This window comes from Thalassophryne amazonica, chromosome 10, assembly GCF_902500255.1.
Source record: "Thalassophryne amazonica chromosome 10, fThaAma1.1, whole genome shotgun sequence".
Taxonomy (NCBI): domain Eukaryota; kingdom Metazoa; phylum Chordata; class Actinopteri; order Batrachoidiformes; family Batrachoididae; genus Thalassophryne; species Thalassophryne amazonica.
This window is the reverse complement of record NC_047112.1, coordinates 54,941,357-54,964,154: the sequence shown is the minus strand read 5'-3', so window position 1 is coordinate 54,964,154 and position 22,798 is coordinate 54,941,357. Positions and strand designations below refer to the sequence as shown.

The 22,798-nt window shown below is 39.3% G+C and overlaps 1 protein-coding gene across 1 annotated transcript in view; it reads left to right on the top strand.

Moving 5' to 3' along the window:
* Positions 1-22,798, top strand: part of ptprsa (protein tyrosine phosphatase receptor type Sa) — a 515,480-nt gene that overhangs the window by 138,316 nt on the left and 354,366 nt on the right. The window contains 1 exon segment of the mRNA XM_034180027.1: positions 8,923-9,144. Coding sequence (XP_034035918.1) covers positions 9,000-9,144 — 145 coding nt within the window. The 5' untranslated portion in view covers positions 8,923-8,999.

The following is a 22,798-nucleotide window of genomic DNA, read 5'->3' as shown; positions in this document are numbered from 1 at the left end:
TGCCAGAGCGTGTGTTTGTTTTTGGGGGTGTTTATCGGGAAAATGATCATTGCTCGACGTTGATTGCAGACCCGATGCTTCTGCAGTGGGTCTGCTTGAAGCTTGAAGCAATGAACGCTGGTTCTCTGCTTCGCTGCTTTTCAGACGTGGCAGGTCCGCATTTTCTTCATTAACTCCCCCTCAAAGCCATTTAAAGATGTTACTCATGAGTCACCTTTGTAGGGATTAAAGTCACTAACTGGGACTCTTGTCTTGTTGTGGACAAGAAACGAGAATCGTTCTCCATTCCATTCATGTTTGTGGGACTAACTGCACATCTCCATATGCTGCGGGGCTCTCTGCCAAATAGATTCCGGTCGAAATTAATAACTTCAAAGCGAATGGCTGTTTTAAATCAAATGACACCTCTTTCCAAACATTCAATCCCTTAAGAGGCTATGGAGTCACATTTGTCTGATTAATATCTGAAAGGAAATGCTTTTGACAAAAACTACAGATTTTGTTTATTTCCATTTATGTCCACAGATCAAGGATCCATCATGTACAGATTTTCTTTATGCCCAGAGATCAAAGATCCACTGACCAATTTCATATTTTTTTACTTTAAGTCTCAATAAAATGTTGTTGACATAGAAAACCTGTAAAGCCTACTTTTAGTACACAGAAAATTCACAAGCGGTATTGACAAGGGAATTGATAAAGAATCTGATCGATAAGCGATATCGATAAAATCCTATCAGTACCCATCCCTAATACACACACATTCACACAGAAGGAAGCATTCTTACTCTACTCGTATATGTTGTCTAAACAATGCAAATAACAAACCCAGTGACAAATGCTTTGTCATATTTGGGCACAAAACGTTTATAAAGGATTTCACAGACCATTTGTGTTAGTATTGATAAGTTTGGGTATGTTGTTTTGAAAATTTTATAACGCATGAGCTAGGCACTAATAAGTTACCGAGGTTAATGTGTCACAGTGATGTGATTACTTCCGCATTAAAACTCTGCAGTGTGATTACCATTGCTGCTGCGTTGGCATGTTTTTAGTGCAAAACAATCAGAAAAATTATTACAGTTATCTTTACAAATTTCAGACAACTGAGCTAGCATGAGCCTTTGGGGAAACGTTCAGGTTACCAAGACCTATATTTTGTACCTGACCACAGGTTTGGTTTTGAAATATCTCCACATCTCTATTGAAAGTTGGATTTCTGAATAAAAATGTTATCTTTTTGGTACTTTGACAATAAATGACCCAAATCCCTCAGCAGTTAATCTGTGGTTCATACACAGTATGTATTGTTATTTATGGTGTTACAGCTCATTTCGGGAGGAGGCACTGAACTGTGGACACAGTTAAACTGGAACCCATACATTGCCTTAGGTTGTGTTGGCTGAGACGTTCAACAACAGCAGATCCTGTAATTGTGTTGTGAAGTTTGTGTGGCAACCAAGGGTAGAATCACAAAGCCATGCCTTAAGGGGATGGCTATAAATCATAACCTAGGCTTCACGTGAGCCCTCTGGCTCCACACTGTTTACAGTCTGAACAATTGGGGTATCACAAGTCCTCTAGACAATTGGATACAGTCTTATTCTCCTTCCTTTTTTTTCTTTTTCTTTTCTTTTTTTACCCTTCCCCACATTTTTCACTTTAAAATGATACCAGTGAGTATTGTGTACATTGTGAATTCTACCCCTCTAGGCATTGGGGGGTTGCGGGCAGAAGCAACTGCACACATGTTCGTTGTGTGTGCTGAAAGATGAGCCAAGTTGCCATTTTTCTCTGGCAATAAAAGTCCTATTGTTGAACTCCGATTTTGTTTTTCTACACCAAAAAAAGAAAGTTCCCAAATTTCTCTGATTGAATCATGCGAAAAATTTGTATTTTTAGAGGTCAAGATCTTTGCACTTTGCCATATGTGTGCCTATGTGTCATATGTCAAGGCGTGTTTTGTTGAAAAGACTGATGGAGGAGCTGTAAAGGGTTGCACACTTGTATGCTGTCTGAGGTGCAATTAGCTACGGTTTTCTGGCTCTCACAAGGCAGCAGTCACATTATCACAGCTGCATGTGTTAAACTGTCAATTCTAATGACAATTTAGCAGTGTGACATGCTGCTGTAATCAAGTTTTTTTTTTTTTTTTTTTTTTTTTGCTGTAATCAAAATCAATGGGGGGGGGGGGAGAAAAAGGAAGGAGAATATTGTTTCTGAAATTTAAAGGGATTATCATGAAAGTATTTTTTGTCTAGATTGATCCACTCCACGGCTTAAATGGTCACAAACTAACTGAAAATTTGATTAAATTGTCTAATTTTATAAATAACTAATTTGTACTAATATAACCATGTTTTATCTCTCTTTCATTCAAGGGTAGATTCTCTTAATTTTTTGGCATTTATCATGGATGTGTTCTGGTTCCTACATGTTCACTTATTGTATGGACTGGGTGTTGGATGGAGTTGTGCAAACCTCTTGCTTAGGTGCCTTTGTTGGCAAGGAAAGTCTTACTGACCTTGACTTTGTGGATGATGCTGTGATCTTTCTGGAATCAATGAATGTCATGATTGCAGTATTTCAGAAGCTAACTGAAGAGTCGGATTGTCTGGATTTGTGATCGTCCTGGATAAAGGCTAAGATCGAGGCTTTCAATGACTTACTGGATTCGGCAATCCGAAGTGTATCTGTATGTGGTGAATGTATTGAACTTGTAGAGACATTCACTTATCTTGACATTGGCAGTGATGTCTCTGAGTCCTTGATCTCTGAGACGGAGAGACCCCTGATAAAAGCGGGCGGGCGGATTGCAGCGTCGGCTCGCAGCTGCCGCAACGCTCCGCCACAGGAAAAACACCTCCGTTGGAAGCCTTAAGGACAAGTTGGAACATGTCCAGCTGTTAAACAATTTCTCATATACTCACTCCACTGAAAGCCATCAAAAGCCGCCTGGATTTTACAAATGGTTATCAACACGGAAGTGTTTTTCCTGTGCCGCCGCACCGCGCCGGCTGCGTCCCAACGCGCGGACCCATCCGCACGTCTTTCATTAAAAAAATCTCCTTTAACAGTGGAATATCCGGATAAAATGCTGAAACCGACTTCTTCTGAAACTTCTCTGTTCTCTCACGACGTCCTGGATCAATAGAGCCTGAAATGTGGATGTTTTCAGCTTGAAACAGGCTGACGACGGCGCCTGGGAGTGCTGCACGACATCTCGCTCCGTGGGAAGTCCTTAAAGCGACAGTATCACCTCAAACTCTCTCATCAGCCGTTAAAATTTTTACCGAAAACCAGCTTAATTTTTTGAACCGTGTCCACTTCGATGTGTCTCACAGGTTTAGAAAAAAGTTTGATCAAACAAAGCGCCAGTCTCTCAGCAACTTCTCAGACAAAGGAATTTCGACGAGGGGCTGGACGACTCCTCCCACAAGGAGTGCTCACAGGTGAATGACGTCACAGACAGGCGTGGAAAAACTCACGCATGCGCACGAGAGTTCAAGCATGTCTGACGTAAAAACCATATGAATGAAATCCATATAGTTTTTGAAAAAAATAAAAAGGACCTATACTTTATGGACAGCCCTCGTAGTTTGTCCCATGGCAAAAATTGCCTAATCCGTCGGCCTCTGAAAGATTTGACATTCTGATGAAATGAGTCAACAACCACCTAATGCGGGTGTGCTGTGCTTTTGGGAAACCACCACAAGACAAACAGATAATTTGCATTTCAAACTAACATCTATTGGACATCCACTGGCAAGCTACAATCAAGTACAGGTCAAAATGGTAAACACACAAGCAACCACCAAGGAACCTCTCTGTCTCATGTCCACTCAAGTTTTGAGCATGCACAAAACTTTCTGACTGACTCGCCTGACATCACCTGATATCAGCTGACAAGGAACGCATTTAATGAATGAGAAAAGGATTTATACAGGACAAAAGCGGGCACAATCTGTTAGCAACATTTCATGTCTGTTCCTCATACATTTCCTCAATCAGTCACTGTGTCACTTAAACTTTATGGCCCATTCACACTCTGCTGATTATCCCGGCTTTTGCTGAAAAGTTGCTTTCTGTTGACCAGTGCCATGGTCCACCAGATTTCACAGGAGCCACATTCAATCAATCAATCAACTTTTTTCTTGTATAGCGCCAAATCACAACAAACAGTTGCCCCAAGGCGCTACACATTGCAAGGCAAGGCCATACAATAATTATGAAACACAGTCTACGTCTAAAGCAACATAACCAAGGGATGGTCCAGGGTCACCCGATCCAGCCCTAACTATAAGCCTTAGCGAAAAGGAAAGTTTTAAGCCTAATCTTAAAAGTAGAGAGGGTATCTGTCTCCCTGATCTGAATTGGGAGCTGGTTCCACAGGAGAGGAGCCTGAAAGCTGAAGGCTCTGCCTCCCATTCTACTCTTACAAACCCTAGGAACTACAAGTAAGCCCGCAGTCTGAGAGCGAAGCGCTCTAATGGGGTAATATGGTACTACGAGGTCCCTAAGATAAGATGGGACCTGATTATTCAAACCTTATAAGTAAGAAGAAGAATTTTAAATTCTATTCTAGCATTAACAGGAAGCCAATGAAGGGAGGCCAACACGGGTGAGATATGCTCTCTCCTGCTAGTCCCCGTCAGTACTCTAGCTGCAGCATTCTGAACCAACTGAAGGCTTTTTAGGGAACTTTTAGGACAACCTGATAATAATGAATTACAATAGTCCAGCCTAGAGGAAATAAATGCATGAATTAGTTTTTCAGCATCACTCTGAGACAAGACCTTTCTGATTTTAGAGATATTGCGTAAATGCAAAAAGGCAGTCCTACATATTTGTTTAATATGCGCTTTGAATGACATATCCTGATCAAAATAACTCCAAGATTTCTCACAGTATTACTAGAGATCAGGGAAATGCCATCCAGAGTAACGATCTGGTTAGACACCATGCTTCTAAGATTTGTGGGGCCAAGTACAATAACTTCAGTTTTATCTGAGTTTAAAAGCAGGAAATTAGAGGTCATCCATGTCTTTATGTCTGTAAGACAATCCTGCAGTTTAGCTAATTGGTGCGTATCCTCTGGCTTCATGGATAGATAAAGCTGGGTATCATCTGCGTAACAATGAAAATTTAAGCAATACCGTCTAATAATACTGCCCAAGGGAAGCATGTATAAAGTGAATAAAATTGGTCCTAGCACAGAACCTTGTGGAACTCCATAATTAACTTTAGTCTGTGAAGAAGATTCCCCATTTACATGAACAAACTGTAATCTATTAGACAAATATGATTCAAACCACCGCAGCGCAATGCCTTTAATACCTATGACATGCTCTAATCTCTGTAATAAAATTTTATGGTCAACAGTATCAAAAGCAGCACTGAGGTCCAACAGAACAAGCACAGAGATAAGTCCACTGTCCGAAGCCATAAGAAGATCATTTGTAACCTTCACTAATGCTGTTTCTGTACTATGATGAATTCTAAAACCTGACTGAAACTCTTCAAATAGACCATTCCTCTGCAGGTGATCAGTTAGCTGTTTTACAACTACCCTCTCAAGAATCTTTGAGAGAAAAGGAAGGTTGGAGATTGGCCTATAATTAGCTAAGATAGCTGGGTCAAGTGATGGCTTTTTAAGTAATGGTTTAATTACTGCCACCTTAAAGGCCTGTGGTACATAACCAACTAACATAGATAGATTGATCATATTTAAGATTGAAGCATTAAATAATGGTAGGACTTCCTTGAGCACATTGAGGTCATTAGGGCAAGGTTGATGTTTGTTGTGGTCCCTGAAAAATTTCCAACATGCTTAAAATCTTTGACATTTACACTAAAAGAGTTGAGCTTCAGTACCACCACATCACCTCTGTTAGTACACGTTTACTGCCCTATTTCTCTCTGTCGGCAGCAGAGGCTTGACTGGGCACACCACCTCATCTGGATCCCTTGGGCATGAGCAATTATGAAGAAATGTGAAACAATATGTAGAATCTGTCTGGACGATGCACCAGTAGCCAGTGGCATCGAGTTTATGTAGGCTATGTCACCTCACGTCGACGCTGAGTCGACAACCAGCTCCGCCAAGCTACAGTATTGCTTCGTGGAGTGCGCTACTAAAGCTGATGGTGAAAGTTGAACTGCCTCCGATATTCAGTCAGTGGACCATCACCAAACATCGAGCTCTGTCAGTACAATGTCGCCCTCAGCTGAGTTATGTCAACCTGTATTGAAGATGGGAAATTTGGACTCCTGAAGTGAATCTTTTCTGGCATTTCACAGAGATTTTTCAGAATCTGCTACATCAGGCAGTGTGAATGGGCCCTTAAGCTGCTTCTTCTTGTTTTACCGTATGGTTGTGAGACTTGAACATTAACCAGTGACATAAGACAATGACTGAAAGCCTTTGGTGCTAATTCTCACTGAAAAAGTCTAGTTTAAATAATGTGCCACACACACTGTAATGTATTTTAAACCACCAATGCCTACTCCAAATTATTACTCTCACTTTCTAGACTTTTTGTTCACCCATCTGTCAGGCCCAGCAACGTTCAAGTAGCTAAATCGTAAGGATTTACTATATTGCTCAAGAACACACACACACACACACACACAAAGGATGATGTGTTCAGAGTGACAGAGGCTTGAATGTGGAACATCTGATTGTGGCCTTCTAAGAATTGACTGTTTTTATTTTCACAGTATTACTGCTGATGCAGGTGTTGTACTTCTGCTTTAGTGCCTGTGCACAACAGTGAGCAGTTAGACATTCTGATCATCCAAGTTCTGTGATCAGAATGTCAACCAAAAACAATGACATTTGACTCCTTCACAACATTGATATCATAGATCCATCTCTCTCCCTTTGCCTCTTTATAGCCATTATTTTATTAAAAGCGTGAGTAACCACAAGGTGGTAGTTGTGCGCTGTAGCAAATCAGTGAGCACACACTTATGTGCATGTGTGGTGGGAGGGGTACGTCTGCGTAGTTTTGGGGATTAATGGCAATTTGGCTAAAACAAAGAGACTGTGCCCAGAATATCATTGAGTGCCTGTGTAATTACAAGACAATGAGATAATCAAATAATGACAAGATTGGGCGATTAAGAAAAAAGAAGAAGAAAACAGTGACTTCCCTTCTACGTAATTAAGCCATGCAAGAAGAAGGCTGTGGTTGTGTGATGTCAGTTTACATAGTTTGAGGGGTTTTTTAGGTTATTATACTGTCTACTCCATGCAGATTTACCATAGAGTGCCATACTGTTTGTATTTCTTCATAACTGATGTAATTAAAGTTCAAGATTTATTCAGTGACTTGGAAATGTTCATGTATCCATCCCCTTACTTGTCTGAAGAAAACTGGCAATAAAACTAACTATATACAGGTATTATACCAAAGCATTCCATTATTACGCAACCCATCATCTTGGCATTTAGATTTTTTAATTGATTTATATCAAGTTGTAGAGATTTGCTTTCGGTTTGAGTTTAAGGAAGACCATTTTAGATTTTATTTGTATTGTTTTTATTTATTTATTTATTTTTTGTATTTGAAATAACATAAACAAATTAAAATGTGTGAAATACCGAGTGTCCAAATACGTTTGGAGCGCACTGTAAGCTTATCAAAGAGTTTATTATCAGAGGTTAGTCTAAAGCCGCATTCACACCGGGCGCAATGCGAGCAACAGCAGTGACAGGTTGCCATGTAATCCCTATGCAAGGATGCGTTTTGGCGCCAAGTCACGCAGCGCGACGCGATGGACATGAATGAAGTGAAGCAATTTTGAGCGATTGGTGCGTTTGTGGTGCGATATTGCGTCGCATCACGTCACGGTGCCCTCCTCCCCAAGTTGAAAAATCTGAACTTTTTCATCTCGTCGTGCCACAATGACCAATCAGGGACTGAATATGTAGTGACGTGGAGATATCTGGAGTTTGACTGAAGATGTGAATATGTCCTGTCTCTGGTAGCAGCCTGTGAGCAGGACTTATGTCTCTTTTGTCCTTTATTTCACAATTACGACAGAGTTTTTGGAGCGAACAGCAGCCCCACACCAGCGGAGTTTCTTTCTCTTTTTACTTTACGTGCGTGCGAGAGAATTGTCCATGAAGATTATTTTACTTATTAACTACACAGATGTATAATAAAACAAATGGTGACTGGTTTCTAAACACAATTATGACAGAGTGTTTTTGGGGAAGAGCGAGCTGCAGCCCCGCAGCAAGCAGTGGAGTTTTTTTTTTTTTTTTTTTAATTGTTTATATGTGCGCGCGTGAACGGGACAGGACGTCCTCAAACTGGGTCCTGCAGAGGCGGAAGGACCGCTGAAAGTGGCCATCATCCAGACGCAGCTCCTGCAGCAAATAATGATACTCTCCGAATTGGGAATGTTTCATGACGTTTGTCAGCTTTCCACAACAACTCACTCCGTGTGATCAATGTCCGTCATGTTAACTTGACTGACAACCGGAGCCAGCGAGCGGAATGGAAGCTCCTCCTATTTGATGATGCACCGGGGCGAATTTTCGCAGCAAAAGCAGAGCGACACACTGGGCGATGGTGGCGCATCCGTCGCCAAGCGACCCCCGCGAATTTGTGGCGTCTGATCGTGCCTCGTGTGAACGTGGCATAAGTCCTGCCTCTACTTTATAATAATGGGGTGATCAATCAGATTTAAAGGGTTGCATATATCATCCAAGACTACCGCTTGTACACACCTATGAACCCTGGTTGTGAGTTGATATTTATTAATATTTTTGATGCCTTGCTTGGTGACATGTTAGCACTTTTAAAATAATGTTATCTTGTAGTCGCCATGTGACGTCTGACTTTGAATTGTTTGAAACATGACTCAACCAAAACAAGTAATTTTTCCCTCAATTGTTTAATCTTTTTGCAGAGTGCCAAGCTGTCCTGCCTGAAGACCTCCATCTTCCCTGTACAGTTGGGGCCTCAGCTGTCCGGCTAGGTCAACATATGGTCCTATCCTACCCCTCCCAGGCCCGTTACTTTACTGGAACCAAGATGGATGCCAGTGGTGCCCCTCGCCTCTCTTTACCACTCTTCTTGTCCGTCACCATTCTGCTGCTGTCACTGCTGCTCACCGACTCCTACGCCTTATGTAAGCATTCATGGCATTTTCTAGCTACTTTACTGTTTGAAATATAGTATTGCAGAGGTGATGTAAGATAACAAATCTTTCGTGAATGTCCCCTAACTACAGTCGAGCCCTTCTGAGTGTCCTTGTGATTTTGGGTTGTTTCCTTTTAAAGATAAAAGGCATATGGGAAACAAGGGACAGAAATCATTTGGACTTTCATTGACATTCAGTTTTTTTATATACATATATCGACATATTATGTATTTGTATATTATGTACAATGTATTTGCTGCATATTTACTGGATTATAGTGAATACACAGAGAATATTGCAATCTATCAACACATTATGACAATATATCGCATATTTTTATGTATTCACTATAAACTGGTAATGCACTTTGCGGACATTTTGAATATTATTGTTTTCTTTGTTCTTTACTGTCATAACACAAATACTTTCCTTCTTCATTTTGCAATACTTTCATTGTAGCATCATGTGAATATTGTTATTATTGTCCAGTGTGGTTTTAAACACTTGGATTTAATCAGTATCATAGGTGGCAGTACCGCTACTTTATATGCTTTACCCCTAGCCATTCAATACAAAGAAGACAAATTTTTTTAGACTAAATGTTAACAAATAAATTATAGCAGGATTTTCTTGGCATTTATGTTGTTGTTGGATTCCTCTGAGAAACTGTTTTGCTGGCATTTATTTATTTATTTATTTATTTACTGCTGTAGCTGTTGTTTGTAGCTGAAACTGTTGTTGTGTAGGGCTGGTTTGAACAAGAAGGGGAATCTGTCCACTGCATAAAATACAATTCCAAATGTGAGCAAGCACCCACCAGAGGACAACATGAAGCCATCGTTGCGTTAGTCTCCGTGTCTGTAGGAGGAAAGTCCATGGAATCACAACCTCTTGGCTAACATGGTACTGGATTAGAAGGGCAGTACAGCTCCAACTGCTGAGAGAAGAAGCACCTGAAGCGGCGCTTTGTGTGCGACATCTTTGTCAGGATGAACAATGAGGCTTGCTGCACTAGGGTTTAACAACCTACTATATAAACGTATCGATATGCGGTGGCTTCTGTTGGTATCATATCTGAAAAGATTTGTGAGAAAATACATCCTTTCTGACGACATCGATGACAGTCCTAGAAATCACATGAAAAAACTCAAACAACAGGGGACATTTTGTTGGAGAGATGTGAACTGGAAGTCAAACAGCTGAGTGATGAGAGAATCCTTGATTCATTTCCCTATCAGACAGGAAACCAAAGGTTCGCTTAAGATAGGTCCTTAATTTCCAAGTTACTATTAGGCCCAATCTCAATTCTCTTTTGTACCCCTTCCCCTTCCCCTTGGCCCTACCCCTACCCCTTTAAAACAAGGGGTAAGGCGAAGGGGTATGCCTCTTGCCCTATGAATTGAGACACCCCTCCACCTTAGGGGGGAAAAAAACTGCCCGTCTCAAACTGCCATCTTCATTGTTTGTCAACATGGCAACCAAAGCGAAACTTGTTGCAGTAGCCTGTTTACTGTTTTTATTTTCTCGCCTTTCTGCGTAAATGCAAAGAAATAGAGGTAGTCGCGGATTTCTTCGACACATCGCAATCATGTCGGAGAATTTTGTGGTATTAATAATGAATTTAATTAATTCGTGATTTATAATAATAAATAGTATCAGTAATTAATTGTTAATAATACTGATGATAATTAGTCATTAATAATAGTAAGAATTAATATGAATTAATTAATCATTAATTGATTGATTAGTAATTAATTCATGAATGAATTAATTCCTAATTAAAATAAACAAACACTTGAAATATATCAGTCTCAGTTTTACTTTCAAGTATCAAGTATCAAGTAGACTTTATTAGCTCCCCCAGGGGCAATTTGTTGTGCAGCCAGCAGTAGAACACATTCAGACATATATAAACATAACATGATCTAAAATATGGCATAAAAACTCACCATGAAAACTCACCACACAGTAAACATAATAACTCAATAATAAGAAAGCCTAGTTAAAAACCACTCATGTGATAGTGTTTAAAAATCTAATAACAGTGGGAATAAAAGAGTTCTTGTACAACCCCTGGCAACAATTATGGAATCACCGGCTTAGGAGGTTCATTCAGTTGTTTAATTTTGTAGAAAAAAGCAGATCACAGACATGACACAAAACTAAAGTCATTTCAAATGGCAACTTTCTGGCTTTAAGAAACACTATAAGAAATCAGGAAAAAAATTGTGGCAGTCAGTAATGGTTACTTTTTTAGACAAAGCAGAGGGGAAAACAATATGGAATCACTCAATTCTGAGGAAAAAATTATGGAATCACCATGTAAATTTTCATCCCCAAAACTAACACCTGCATCAGATCAGATCTGCTCGTTAGTCTGCATCTAAAAAGGAGTAATCACACCTTGGAGAGCTGTTGCACCAAGTGGACTGACATGAATCAAAGGAGAGGATTATCAAACTCTTAAAAGAGGATAAATCATCACGCAATGTTGCAAAAGATGTTGGTTGTTCACAGTCAGCTGTGTCTAAACTCTGGACCAAATACAAACAACATGGGAAGGTTGTTAAAGGCAAACATACTGGTAGACCAAGGAAGACATCAAAGCGTCAAGACAGAAAACTTAAAGCAATATGTCTCAAAAATCGAAAATGCACAACAAAACAAATGAGGAACAAATGGGAGGAAACTGGATTTAACGTCTGTGACCGAACTGTAAGAAACCGCCTAAAGGAAATGGGATTTACATACAGAAAAGCTAAATGAAAGCCATCATTAACACCTAAACAGAAACAAAACAAAGTTACAATGGGCTAAGGAAAAGCAATCGTGGACTGTGGATGACTGGATGAAAGTCATATTCAGTGATGAATCTCGAATCTGCGTTGGGCAAGGTGATGATGCTGGAACTTTTGTTTGGTGCCGTTCCAATGAGATTTATAAAGATGACTGCCTGAAGAGAACATGTAAATTTCCACAGTCATTGATGATATGGGGCTGCATGTCAGGTAAAGGCACTGGGGAGATGGCTGTCATTACATCATCAATAAATGCACAAGTTTACATTGATATTTTGGACACTTTTTTTAACCCATCAATTGAAAGGATGTTTGGGGATGATGAAATCATTTTTAAAGATGATAATGCATCTTGCCATAGAGCAAAAACTGTGAAAACATTCCTTGCAAAAAGACACATAGGGTCAATGTCATGGCCTGCAAATAGTCCAGATCTTAATCCAATTGAAAATCTTCGGTGGAAGTTGAACAAAATGGTCCATGACAAGGCTCCAACCTGCAAAGCTGATCTGGCAACAGCAATCAGAGAAAGTTGGAGCCAGATTGATGAAGAGTACTGTTTGTCACTCATTAAGTCCATGCCTCAGAGACTGCAAGCTGTTATAAAAGCCAGAGGTGGTGCAACAAAATACTAGTGATGTGTTGGAGCGTTCTTTTGTTTTTCATGATTCCATAATTTATTCCTCAGAACTGAGTGAGTCCATATTTTTTTTCCCTCTGCTTGGTCTAAAAAAGTAACCGTTACTGACTGCCACAATTTTTTTTCCTGATTTCTTATAGTGTTTCTTAAAGCCAGAAAGTTGCCATTTGAAATTACTTTAGTTTGGTGTCATGTCTGTGATCTGCTTTTTTTTCTACAAAATTAAACAACTGAATGAACATCCTCCGAGGCCGGTGATTCCATAATTTTTGCCAGGAGTTGTACCTACTGGTCTTACATTTCTTAGACATAAATCTACGACCAGCATTGTGAACTCAGGGTACAGGGGGTGACTGGAATCGTCCAAGATCAACCTTGCCTTCTTAATTAATCTGTTTTTATATATAGATGGCAGGTCATTTAAGGAAACGCCAGCAATCTTGTTGCACTCATTTACAATACGATCCAGACGGTTTTTGTTTTTCAAATTTAAAAACCCATACCAGCAGATATAAGAAAAGAAGAGATTCGATAAAACAGGAATAAAACATCTTCATAAAAGTACTGTCCACATTAAAATGCCTGAGTTTATGGTAAAAATGCATGCGTTGGTGAGCTTTCTTACATACCTGGTCAATCTGGTGCTCAAAGGTTAATCCACTGTCTGTACAGGTTCCAAGGTATTTATAGTTCTGAACAACGTCCACAGCCAGTCCATTAATAACTACAGGAGAAATGTTGTCCTGCTTTTCCTAAAATCAATTAACATCTCTTTAGTTTTGTTCACGTTGATATCTAAAAAGGACGATTTACACCAGCTGATAAAATCTGACACCACAGGGCCATGGTCTTGATCATCTGAATTTAAAAGAGACACAATGACTGAATCATCAGTAAATTTAACAATAAGTCATCCTTGATGTTGACTTTGACACGTTAATATATAAAACAAATAAAAGAGGTGAAAGGACACAACCCTGTGGTGAACCAGTGGAAGAAATCAGAGCATCAGATAAAACGTCATTGACTCTATCCCGTTGAGATCTGTTAGTTAAAAAATCCATAAGCCAGCATAAAGTTGTGCTCATTTTTAACCTCTCTGCTAGAATTTATAGCTGAATGCAGTTAAAAGCAGCAAAAAAAATCAATAAATAAAAGACGTACAAAGGTTTTAGCCCCCTCTAAATGTGCAATTACTATCTTCAGTAAAGTGCATAGTGCATCATCAGTTCCCCTCCCTGACCTGTATGCAAATTGAAGAGAATCCAAATCATCTTTGACAAGGTCTAAAAGAGCATATTTCACAATTTTTTCAAATGTCTTCATCACCAAGGAGGTAAGTGCAACAGGCCTATAATTGTTTAGCTGCTTAGGTACACTGATTTTTGGCACAGGAACAATTATGGAGTCTTTCCATAAACTGGGGACTTTTTGGAGACAAAGAGAACATTCAAAAATAAAAGAGAAGATCTCTGCCAGCTGATCAGCACAGTTCCTAAGAATGCGGCCACCAATGCCATCGGGGCCCGGAGTTTTACAAGTTTTACTTTTTGAATGGAATTACTGAAATAAATCAAATTTTCATGATATTCTAATTATATGCCCAGCACCTCTATGTATGTTATGGGCTGCATCTAGTTCTATTAACCTTATATTTCTTTTTCAAATTCTCCCATTTTTTGCATCCAGCACTATTTCCTTTAGAAATTTCCTTGACAAATAATAGCAGTCTATTAGGACGTCAGGTTATGTGTTACACATATACATGTGTGTATATATTTTCCAACTTACTCCCATTGATGAAACTTCTCATTTTCTACCTGAAAGTTTATTAGGAGCCGAGTGTGTTCAGAGCTCCCTGTTTGTTTACAAAATACACACACGTTACAGACCTTGAAATCCAACAGCAGGGATCGCTATTATCCAACGATTTATGAACATACAAATTAATGTGCTTATCCTTTATCATGATTTTCTTCATTGTGAGATATAAAAGTGTCTAATCGTAGTGTTCATGTGTATATGCATTATAACGCCTCAGCGCATGAGCGAAGTTACGATATTCTTCAGAACAACAATATACGCAACATGCATCCAGCAGCATATATGTTGCTGTCATAGACAACTGTCTGTAAAGTTTTTTGGCAAGTTATAACTTTCTAAACAGCGTAATTTGTAATGAAAGCTGCTTCATTTGTGCGGCTCTTTCGCCACCATGTTTGTTTTTTTGGAGACAGCGGTAAGCTCCTCCTACCCCTCCAAACGGAGTGTGCATCCAGATTCACACCATTTGGAGGGGTTTGTAGCCCTCCGCCTACCCCGCCGCCTCGCTCCAAAAAGAGAATTGAGACAGCCCTCTGTCTCTCGTGCCTGCGCAAAACGGAGGGGAAGGGCCAAGGGGTAGAATTGAGATTCAGCCTTAGTGTGTTGTTAGATGCGTTGTATCACACCACCCTGAAATTGGTGGGTAAATATAAAACATCTGTTTAAAGCACTTAATGTGTCTGCATCAGATGGATATAGTATGTAATGAAGGTAGGAGTATGATAATTAACTGATGTGAATCAAAAATTGGCTTTAAAGTAACAAATATGACTACATTGATACACTGATCCCGAATCAATCAAAATGTAATGTGAACTTGTCAGTGGCTCAGTTTTTAATGTGGGAAATCACTTGAATTATGCATCTTAAACTTAAAAACGTTCAAGGATTGTCATGCGGCCCTGGAGGCTGGTCATAGGAACCTTAATTTTACTCATCTCAGGTAGTTATAGGTGGCATAATGGATAAATGTATCCGTTTGAACTTGACGTTCAATTCACAGGTTGCATTTCATAATGGCAAAATTATGCTATGCTGTTTAGGCTATGCTAACAACCGATGGCTTCTTCTTCTGTGTTTTTTATATTCTTCCATTTCTGCTACCTTATGTGGTGCTGCACCATACATCTACATAATCCACCTGTTATGCAGTTTAAAAAGAAAAGTAAAAAGTGTCTGCAGCAAATTTTACCTGCCTATAGATCAGGGGTGGCCAAGTTCGGTCCTTGAGAGCCACCTTCCTGACACTCTTAGTTGTCTCCCTGCTCCAACACACCTGAATCCAATGAAAGACTCGTTAGCAGACTTTTAATGAGCCTTTCATTGGATTCAGGTGTGTTGGAGCAGGGAGACAACTAAGAGTGTCAGGAAGGTGGCTCTCAAGGACCAAACTTGGCCACCCCTGCTATAGATAGACCTATAAAAGATCTTGACCCCATATTGCACTGATGCAATACTTAGCAGAGTTATTACAAAAGGCTAGTGCGTTGCTTGTGGGGATCCACAGGCCCTAGATTGGGTAGTGTTTATAAATAGGTAGTTTGTATAATGAGTTGCAATGTCGTGTGAGTCCAGAATGTTTTTAGAACATTAGACCTACAGTTTTTAGAAGAACTCAATCCTTTTAGAATTTTTTTAATGTTAATTTACTGTCTTAATGTATTGCTAAATTGTTTAGGTTCTTATTATCATATACACACTATTATTATTATTATTATTATTATTATTATTATTATTATTTTTATTATTACTTTTGTTTTGTCATTTGATTTTTAAATGGACCACAATGGAGTGGAGGAGTGGTTTGACTTTCTTGTGACATCCATGTATTTTTAATAGCTTTACAGTTATATTATGTACTTGCATTGAACTTGGTAAATAAAATCACACAGACACGCATACATGTACACAGACGACACTTCACTTTTGATATGTAGATGATTTACCACCCCTGTGTGAGTCCAGAATGTAATTATCAACATCCATTGGTCAGTGTTGTTAGCTAATATCCGTAGTTTCTCTAAAAATATTACTCCTGTCAACGTTCTATTTTGGCAGTGTTCATTCCTGACCCAAAATACATAAGCATACCAAACAGCAAATGTCAGCTCTCCCCAGTTTGTCTGTGATTGAAGTTATACACACACATGCACGCAGACATGTACACAGAGGCCACTTGACTTTTCATATATAGATGTTCATTTTCTCCTGACTTCGGTCTGCCTGATTGAGCTGTTGGAACTCAATCAGCCAATGTTTGATGGATCATAATAAATTGAAGACTGCAGATACACAATCCGAATGTAACAAAGCAAGATCACCCATGCAAAGCTGCTTTTAGAATATCAATCATGGCACGTGAGCCATTACACCGTTGGAATCCCCAATTGCAAAGTAAGCGTGAGGCACTTTCCCTTACATGTGTAATGTCATTTCTGGCTCCCCCATATTAATCTTCCACATAAACCAAAGTTATTGTGACAGAATTTAAGAAGGAGCTACTGAATCACCCTAATGAGTTGTCTTACATAGATCCTTGTAGGATAGTTCTTATTTCACCTGATGCAAATATGTACATCTGAAAATGAGTGTAATCCCTTTCAGTTATCTTTCAGCGAGCACATTAGAAGCTTTCTCAGCTGTTTATACCTCAGAAAGACTGTTTTCATCTTGAGAAAATCTATAGTTTATCGACTGCCTCGGCTCCTGTGACAGACGGTCAGAATAAGAATTTCACTGCAATATCAAGACAAGTTAGAGTAGGTGTCATTTTTTGATCTCCATTTTGGCATTTAGCTGATACAGTGAGTGAGTGTCTAGAGCTTCAGGGATTTTTGCTCAAGCACAGTTAGACCAGGACATGTAGCTGTCAATCGACACCATACCGCAAATGTAGATTTAGAAAATAAGACATTTTTAAATGTGGATACTTGTTGGTACGGTTCAGTTTAATATCTCAGATATTTCATATCCAAATGAAATATTTGTGTCAGTATCTTGATGTCTTCCTCTATGAATCTTCCTTCATTGCTCTTGGTGTAAATAAGAACATCAGGAGACTTATTCTGCCCTGTCAACTCCTGCTTAGGATTTGTTCTGCACAATTTCCCCTTTAAGATGAGCTTAAAGCAGCATTTAGAGACAAAACAAAGACGAGGCACAACAGAGAAGTAGAAAGAGAGTGATGGTGAGGTTGGGATACTCTGCCTTGGGTTTCATTGTTTGTAAATCTTGTCTGTGTTGGCAGACTTGATGGAGGCTGGGTTTAATCTCTATGTGCATGGCCATAAAGTCATGTGTTCATTTGGACTATCTGTATAAGCATGTGGAGCTGATATAAGCATGTGCTTTATATACACGTACATACAGACTAGATGGGGAGATCAGGAGAGCTTCGAATTTATGTTTTTATGTCTTCATATGATGTCAGGGGTGCTGCTATGTAAGGCAGCTCAACTGGATTTTTTTTCCTTTTTCCCACAGTTAAGTGATATTATTTGACAAATATGGATTTTTTTTTCTTTCGGATTAATTCCTTTTTGGATTAATAAAATACAGACTGTCAATCCCTCACCTGAGCTATTAATGGTAATATGATGAAAAACAGACTTGCATCAACCCTGGAGGGTTAAATACCAGTCCGGGTTCAGCTCAGTTTTGTATCCGCAATCAAGACAGAGCCCTTCGATTTGGTTCATCAATACCAAAATGTAACCACAGTGATGTGCATATTTAGAGGAGCTTGGAGGTTCTGTGACCTCCAATGCCTCTTGCCTGATGTCCTAAAAAAGTACTGGATAGGTTGAATGACATTTGACAGAGTCAAGGGTCTTAGTTGAGGGAGGAGGAGAGATGAGAGTACACAAATGTTCATGATGTTCATGAGGCCACCAGACTTTTGTGAAACATCACAACTAGTAGGTGTACCAGTCTTTGGGAGTACAAAGATGGTGAGGAAAGGAAGTGTCCGTCCTACCTCATCATGCTGTGGCGTGGCGTATGTGCCACTCCAACTGGCTCAGAATCAAGTGTTGGACTTTCCTACCTACCTGCTCTTATCTTGACTTTTTACCACACTGCTGCTCGTTAGATGTTTTCTGCCTGTGCTCCTCGGGAGCATCACTGTGGTTTGATTGAAAGTGCAGTCTGTTTCATCTTTGTTGCACATTAGCGGAATTGGAGAGAGTATAAACAGTGATCATCTCTTTGGGAGAGCAGCTTCTGTTTCTCTCTCCCCCCCCCTTATTCTTCAACTCATGTAAAGTCTTGTATTGTTTTTGTTTTTTGTTGTTGTTAAAAATTTGATGTCTCCCATCAAGAGTTTTTGTAAAAATAAGAAATGTAAACAGAGTTTGAAAAAAAAAAACATCTTCTGTTTACGTTTTACTTCCGGAAACATGAGTCTGACATGTGGTTTTTCAACGTACAATGTGAGTAGTCAGATCGCAATAGAACATAATAGTGTGAGAACATAAATCGTGCACTGCGAACTTTTACACCCTGCGGTGCGGTTTTGTCGCACAGTTTGAGCTGGAGCAGAGTACAATGATTGAAAATATCGTACAGTGTCTGCCCTCTTTTACAGTCGCGCTAACAGCGAGACTCTCTCCCCATCTGTCGGCACACGCTGGCCTTTCTGTGCACTCCGCCTGTGGATACAGTCCCTGTTTTTGACCAGCTCTCTCTCTGTCTCATGCTGTCTTATTGTCTCGCCACCTCGCCATCCTCCCCCCTCTCCACATATGTGTATGTGCACACGGGTAAACAACCCACTTGTGCAGCAGTTCTGTAGCATTCATTACCACCAGGTGGACTGAGGATGATGTGTAGGGGCGGTGCGCGGTGTGTGTGTGTGTGGGGGGGGTCAGCACAGCAGCAACACCCGCCTTAAATTAACACTTTGCTCGCCCGCTCTGTCTCTCCCACACACACAGCGCCACTCTTTTAAGATCCAGCCAGCTGGAAGCATGATGTCATCCCTTCCTCTCTCTCCCTTTCTTTCTCTCTCTCTCTGCCTGCTATCCTTTTCCATTTACACTCATAAATCACACTGAGAAGACGACATTTTTCATCAAAAGCAAAAAGAAAGATGGCTCAATAAATCCGCGCCACCCCAGCCGCAATAACGCTTTGATCCACGTGCACGCATGCATGTGTTTCTTTGTCTGCACATTTGCATGAATTCGTGTACACGTGCGTGTGCGTCCACGCCGAATTATACTAATGTGCAGGGTGTCACCTGTACTTTATCATTGGCGCCATATCACGCTGCGTGATTTATAGCTGTGTAAGTGCTGCAAATTGGCTGCAGTGGCACAACTGCAAAACTAGATGGCAGGTTTGTGCACTCAGTTTTCTGAGGGGGCAACAAGGCATAAATATATAAAATATTTGAGTCACATATTGGCAGGGGTGGTGGACAAGTGGTTAAGGTGCTTGGTTTCAGTTCAGAAGGTTCCGGGTTCAAATCCCACCCCTGCCACATTTCTCCATGTAATGTGGAGTTGCCTCAGGAAGGGCATCCGGTGTAAAACCTGTGCCAATTGAACATGCAGATCCACCTTGGATTTGCTGTGGCGACCCCAAGTGCAAACAAGGGAGCAGCCGAAGGGACTTACTATTTGAGTCACATATTGCTTAGAAATTCTGTGTTTTATTGTGTGAATTCATGACTTTACAAAATACTAGGTGAAGTATAAAAGTAAAATTTTTGTTGTTACTATTTCTCTTATAACCATCAACTTGCAAAACAACAGTATAAATGACACAATTTATTTCTCGGTTTCTTGCAAAACCCATTGTGCTTTTCAGTCATGATTAAAGAAATGTCAAAAACAAAGAGCGGAAAACAATCAATAGTTCTACAAAGTATTGACCACTAGGACGTTGACCCGTAGGGAACCACGGGTCCTAGATGTGGTCATTTGTACTTTATACGGAGGACAGCTGACTTTTGGGGAAAATCTGTTTACAGTTATGATACATTTTCAAGTATTGACATAGAAATATTTCTTGGCTTTTATGAAAGTCTTTATTGAAGGTTTAATCTGTTTTCAGTTGTGTTCAAATCGAAAATGAATTTTTCTCATCAATAAGCTTTTCTGAAGCTGCTTTACCTGTACAATGTTCCATGTAAAGAAATTATGAATAACTGTTAAGTTTTATATTTGCACTGTGACAGTTTTCACATGAGATCAAATTTCTTTTTTTTCTTTTTTTTTTGGCCTGTGGATTATTAAGTTAATAGTTCAAGTTTTGCATTTTGCATCACCTTCATAGTGGAGTTGCACAGAGATGAATTTTCTTTCAACAAAACTGATCAAATCTATGCTTGAATCTCCGATGTGCCTTCTGGCAAATTGTAGTTGAACTTTCAAATGTCCTTTTTTTTTAATAAAAACCTTCTCTTTACCACTTCATCATGAAGCTTTATAACTGGTGATGCAAAGCTCAAAACTTGCACTATGGACAATTTATTCAATCACAGCCACAGACGCCTATAACTTCTTCAGGGTTGTCTGGGTGTCTTGGTGGCTTTCCTGTCTAGTTTCCTTCTTCTACATTCACTGTTTTTGAGAACTGTCTACTCCATACATATTTACCATAGATTACCATACTGTATTTATTCATAACTGATGTAAATAAAGTCCAAGACATAATCACCATCTTGGGAATGTTTATGTATCCATCCCCTGACTTGTCAGAAGAAAACTAGATGTAAAAGTGATGGTTTACATGTGCTCTACTAAAGGGGGCACTTACTTATTCACACCATCATTTTTGCTTTAAGTTTTTAATTTTTTGTTTAATTCGTAACAGAGATGACTTTTCACTGTGCGTTCAAAGGGCATAATTTTAGAAATTTTATTATACAAAACCTGAATTTCTTTAATTTGCTGTTTTGATGTCCTAAAATTTTTCTATTTTTTTCTTTTTTACACCACTGTCGGTAGATGCTCCAGAGACACAAACACAAAGGCCACTTGCCTTTTATTTATATGGATGGTACATTGTACTTTGTTTAGCACTTTGTTTTGAAAAAATAAATCAAACACAGCAGTCAAAAGGTGTGTTGAATTTTCTTTAGTGCGACCATCAAAAGGTCGTTTCTGGTGTCATTAGGGAGGGTGATTAATAATTTAAATTCTCACTCAATTTTAAGAGTGTAGGTAATTACTAAACATAATAGATATATTTCATAAGTGTTGGTTTATGAGCTGTAGGATGTGAGTATAGTGCACACACGTTAAGCCACAAATGCACAGATCGATGGAGTGTATGCCGTTAAACACACCTAGTCGAATTTGAAACCGGCAGTGTTGATGGAAAAGCATGCATATACATTTTGTTTTTGTTAACTCAATGTTTTCTTCAGCATTTTACCTGACCTTAGGTCCTTTTCACTTTTTCATTTGCATCCTCAACAGCTGTATTCTTGTTACAGAACTCCAAGTAATTGGCCAGAACTCAGTGATGGGGTGAGGATGTTCAATTATTTATATTCCTTTGAAGCTGTCAGGAGGAAAAAAATAAATAAAAATGAAGCCACTTAGTGGAGCAGTTATTTTCTTGTTCTGTTTCCTCACATTTTTCTCTCTTCTGTTTCTCTATCGCTCTCATTGTTGGTTGATTTTTTCCCCCTCCTTATTTTCTCCACTCGGTGTGTATGTTTGAGCCAGTGCTGTCAAGTTAATTGAGTCCAATTCAATTTTTATGTGGCCCTTTCTTGTTTCATTCAGGCTCTCTCTGGTTCTTACCTCATTCCACTGTTTTCTTTCAAGAAGAAGAAGAAGAAAAACATAAAATTTTTAATCAGATTGCAGGGATGAATTTGTCTGAAGTTGGTATTCTCAAGATTTGGTGTAGGTTGATTTCTGAGGTGTTACTCAACAAAAATATAAATACAACAGTTTTGCAGAATACGACTGCCTGGGTTTGTGATATTCTTGGATCAAGACTAAAACCCAGGGCCCATATTCACAAAGCATCCTAAGGCTAAAAGTAGCTCTTTGTGATGTCATTCTAAGAAAAATCTTCAGATTCCTTAAATTCTAAGATATTTCTTAGAATTTTCTCTCGGGAAGATAAAAGTTATTCACAAAACATCTTAAGCCTTAAGACCCCATCTGTCACCATTTTGGCCGGCTCTGGGAGTTGACTCAGTCACTTCCTCTTTCTTTTTCCCTTCACACTCCCCTTGATTTATTAGTTGTTTATTTTCATCCTGGTTTATTCTTTATTATGTTTTACGTTGTCACTTTTCTTTGTTACTTTTATGTTAGCCATTGTCCAGTTCCATTCTTGTTTTGTTCAGCCAGCTTGTGTTTTCATTGTTTATCACTTGTTTAATGTGTTTTCATTTGTTCTATTATCTGTTGCG